The sequence below is a fragment of the Pelmatolapia mariae genome, linkage group LG3_W, assembly GCF_036321145.2.
Source record: "Pelmatolapia mariae isolate MD_Pm_ZW linkage group LG3_W, Pm_UMD_F_2, whole genome shotgun sequence".
Classification (NCBI taxonomy): domain Eukaryota; kingdom Metazoa; phylum Chordata; class Actinopteri; order Cichliformes; family Cichlidae; genus Pelmatolapia; species Pelmatolapia mariae.
In genome coordinates, this window is record NC_086229.1 from 15,027,788 (window position 1) to 15,032,373 (window position 4,586).

Genomic DNA, 4,586 nt, shown 5'->3' on the forward strand with positions numbered 1-4,586 from the left:
CACATTTGCAATGTGTGTATGAAAATAAGTATAAATACTTATTTAATAAAAGCTCACAAAATACCACTAATAAAAGGCCGGTTAGAATAATGTATTTCCCACAAATCACTGCCTCTATTTGTGTCTCTGTCACTGCAGGACCAACGTGGATCGAGAAGTCAGCACTCTCAGGAGGCCGACAATTTTATTGAAGAAAGAAGTGGAAGACAAAAATACAACCGTGACGAGTTTGGGAAAGATTTTACTGTGAAAGCTTCCCTAAAAATGCATCAGGTCATCCACACCGGAGAGAGACCATTCAGCTGTGGAGACTGTGGAAAGTCTTTTACCAGGTCTGGACACTTAAAAACACACCAACTAATCCATACTGGAGAGAGACCATTCAGCTGTGACGAGTGTGGAAAGTCTTTTACCCAGTCTGGAAGCTTAAAAAGACACCAACTCACCCACACTGGAGAGAGACCGTTCAGCTGTGGAGACTGTGGGAAGTCTTTTACCACGTCTGGAAGCTTAAAAGCACACCAACTAATCCACACTGGAGAGAGACCCTTCAGCTGTGATGAGTGTGGAATGTCTTTTACCCACTCTGGAAACTTAAAAACACACCAACTGATCCACAGTGGAGAGAGACCCTTCAGCTGTGACGAGTGTGGAAAGTCTTTTACGCAAATTTCACACTTAAAAACACACAAACTCATCCACAGTGGAGAGAGACCATTCAGCTGTGATGAGTGTGGAAAGTGTTTTACCCACTCTGGAAGATTAAAAAGACACCAACTCATCCACACTGGAGAGAGACTGTTCAGCTGTGATGAGTGTGGAAAGTCTTTTACCGTCTCTGGAAGATTAAAAACACACCAACTCATCCACACTGGAGAGAGACCGTTGAGCTGTGGAGACTGTGGAAAGTCTTTTACCGTCTCTGGAAGCTTAAAAAGACACCAACTCATCCACACTGGAGAGAGACCGTTCAGCTGTGACAAGTGTGGAAAGTCTTTTACCCAATCTGGAAACTTAAAAACACACCAACTCATTCACACTGGAGAGAGACCGTTCAGCTGTGGAAACTGTGGAAAGTCTTTTACCGAGTCTGGAAGCTTAAAAAGACACCAACTAATCCACACCGGAGAGAGACTATTCAGCTGCGGAGACTGCGGAAAGTCTTTTACCCACATTTCACACTTAAAATCACATCAACTCATCCACAGTGGAGTTAAAGCGTACGCCTGTGATCAGTGTGGCAGAGCTTTTACTCACAGTAAGAGCTTACAGAGTCATCTAGTTACCCACTCTGGAATTAAGGCGTACAGCTGTGATCAGTGTGGTAAACAGTTTACCACAAACACACAGTTACGACGTCACATGTTTACCCACACTCAGGAACGACCTTATAAATGTGACCTGTGTGATAAGATTTTTAAACTTCCACGTTACCTGAAAGCACACCGACAGATCCACACCAGAAAGACTCTACAAGTGCAGTTACTGTGAGGTATGTATTTATATTTTTATCTTGTCAGCCCGACTGTTTGAAACAACTCTGCTCATCGAATTGTGTTAGCATGTTAGCAATTCTACTCCATGGAAAGGCAGCTCTGAATGATTATTCAGACTCTAATCACAGGTTTTTAGGGATAGTGTTTGAGAATTGTGTTATTGTTATTGTAGCATTAAACTAGTATTACTTTAATGTTTTTACTCTTATCGTTTTTATAGCACATTAAATTGAGCTGAGTGTGATAATCTAAACAGTAAAATGTAATTGGACTTTGGCAGAGATGCTCTTTATTTCAGGTGACGTTCAGGATAAAAATGTTGAAGGACTGACTTACACTGTCTTTGTGTTTTTGTTTAGAAGCAGAGCGACACAGATGGATCAAGTTCTCAACCCTGTCATCGCTGTGGGAAAGACTTTTGTTGTGACCTTTGTGGAAAGACTTTAAGTCATTGAAGGACTCTGAAAATACATCAACGTAGACACACTGGAGACAAAATGAACTACTGTAAAGAATGCGGGAGAGGCTTCACCACTTCAAAGCACTTCAAACAATATGAACTCCTTCACAGTGGCGTCAAAAAGCATGTCTGCGATCAGTGTGGGTCATCCTTCATCAGTGCACGTCAGCTTGAAAAGCATAAACGAGTCCACACATGAGAGAAACCATACAAGTGCAGACACTGTGACAAAACCTTTTCACAATCATGTGATCATACTAAGCATGAACGCAGACACATGAAAGAGAACTTCATCTGTGAAAGAGTTTGAGTAATCTCAGTTCATACTCCACTCAGAAACGATACCATGTTACAAATAAACTGTTACGTCTTGATTCCCGCTTTTACGTTAATCTTGTAAACAGTACATTTGCATAACGACTGAAACCGGCCCAATGAATGAACAATGGGCTGTGAGGTCAATTTCTTCATCATTAATATGCAAATTCTTATGAGCATTGATCAACAACCACTGGTCAATGGCCATGAGTACCATTCACAGAGTAAAAATTTGCATAATGATAAAATGATAAAAGCCCCAAAATGAAAAGTGTGCACTGAGCCTTTTACTGCACTCATTCCTTTGAATAAACACTCATACAAAAAAATAGCAGATATCCTGATGAAACATAACCAGTGCTACAATGCTAAAGTGTTTTAGGACATGGCATAGAGCCTTTTCACCATAAAATACTAAAGTTTAAGGTGTGTGTCAGGTTTAGTTCTTGAGACACTTTTTATTGTATGCAGATTGCCATACTGCCAGGGCACAGTGTTCAATGAAAAGCAGGTCAGCCTGTGAAGAACGATTTGCCAATATTAAATACATAATACTGCAGGGGAGTTTGAGACACACCGAAGGTCCATAAGCTCATCACGCCTCCCCTTTTTAAAAGAGTGTACCGGGACCTGAGGTGCTGTTGTTGTTGTGTGTGGCTGTAGCTGGAAAGTTGCAGCCAAGGTTTAGACGAAACAACAACCGGTATAAAAAGTGTCAAATTTAAAAACTATGTTGGGTTGGGTCCGTCATTACCATTAGAGAGAGACTCACCTGACCTAGTATACTGTCAAAAAAGAAATAATAGAACTGCAGTAATAAGAAGAACCAGGAGAGCCAGAAGAACCAAGAGACCTGTGGCCCAAGATGGAAATGGTTCTGTGAAGAAACATCAAAAAAGGAACAACATCTGTCACTTGTATATGTATAAGTATTGACCCCTGGCTTTTATCTGCATCTCTGACCTTTGAGCTGCAGCACTACTTTCTGTCTCAGGATGTCTTTGTCCCTGTAGATGGTGCAGATGTATCCTCCACTGTCTCTCTCTGTGGGCTGTTTCAGGGTCAGACTGAGGTCTCCAGTTCTCAGCAGGTCTTCGTTCATCTTTGTGCGACCACAGTAAAGATTGTCTTGTTTTCTAAGTTGGTCGCTTCTGTTAGAATACTCATGGACCAACATGAGTCCGAGGTCAGAGCGAGTCCACTCCACTCTGGTGTCCTCAGGCAGGTAAGGTTTTGTTTCGCAGGGCAGGATGACAGACTCTGACCTTTTCTCTACCTTCACCTCCACCTGCTGGTCTGAGAGGACAAGAAACCACAATATCCACTAGTTGTAGAAGTCATACTGATGCTAATTTGATGGATTTACATTTCTTACCTCTGACACTGTCCTACTATTAGTGAGTTTAGTTATAAGTTATTAGTTAAGTAATACTTTGTATTTGTGTGTTTTTAACGGTGTCTTCTCTCTACAGGGTGGGCCATTTATATGTATACACTGTAATAACATGGGAATGGTTGGTGGTGGGAGAAGAGGGTTGCACTATTGAAAAAACAAAAGTTGTATCCATGATGGCCGACTTCTAAATGGCCACCATGGTCACCACCCATCTTGAGGAGTTTGCCCCCTCACATATACTAATGTGCCACAAACAGAACTTTAATATCACCAACCATTCCCATTTTATTATGGTGTATCCATATAAATGGCCCACCCTGTACAATACAGACTTAAAAGCCCCAAAATGAAAAGTGTGCACTGAGCCTTTTACTGCACTCATTCCTTTGAATAAACACTCATACAAAAAAATAGCAGATATCCTGATGAAACATAACCAGTTCTACAATGCTAAAATGTTTTAGGACATGGCATAGAGCCTTTTCACCATAAAATACTAAAGTTTAAGGTGTGTGTCAGGTTTAGTTCTTGAGACACTTTTTATTGTATGCAGATTGCCATACTGCCAGGGCACAGTGTTCAATGAAAGGCAGGTCAGCCTGTGAAGATGGATTTGCCAATATTAAATACATAATACTGTAATTTTTTACTGTTAAAAGACATAATGTATCACAGAAGATGTTCAAAATGTTCATGATGAAAGCATAGACAAAAGACTGCAGACAAGAGCCAGATGACTTTGTTTTTTTATTACTGATTACAGTCTTCATTATTTTATCATTTTTATCTTTTTATTTATTAAGGGTTTTTTTCTCACAAGGTTCCATAGTTAATAGTGTATAAATTCCTTTTTGGGAAAATGTAAAATTTGCAGTGTCTGTAAATCCAAATTTGAAAATGGAGTTGCTTGGCTTTA

General features: G+C 40.3%; 1 protein-coding gene across 1 annotated transcript; it reads left to right on the plus strand.

Annotated features, from left to right (window-relative positions):
* Positions 1 to 210: 210 nt before the first annotated feature.
* Positions 211 to 1,491, plus strand: LOC134620807 (zinc finger protein 665-like; the record flags this gene model as incomplete). The annotated part of the gene is made up of 2 exons (XM_063467111.2): positions 211 to 1,212; positions 1,381 to 1,491. Coding segments are annotated over 2 exons (1,113 nt in total), but the record flags the coding sequence as incomplete, so codon positions are not given.
* Positions 1,492 to 4,586: the final 3,095 nt, after the last annotated feature.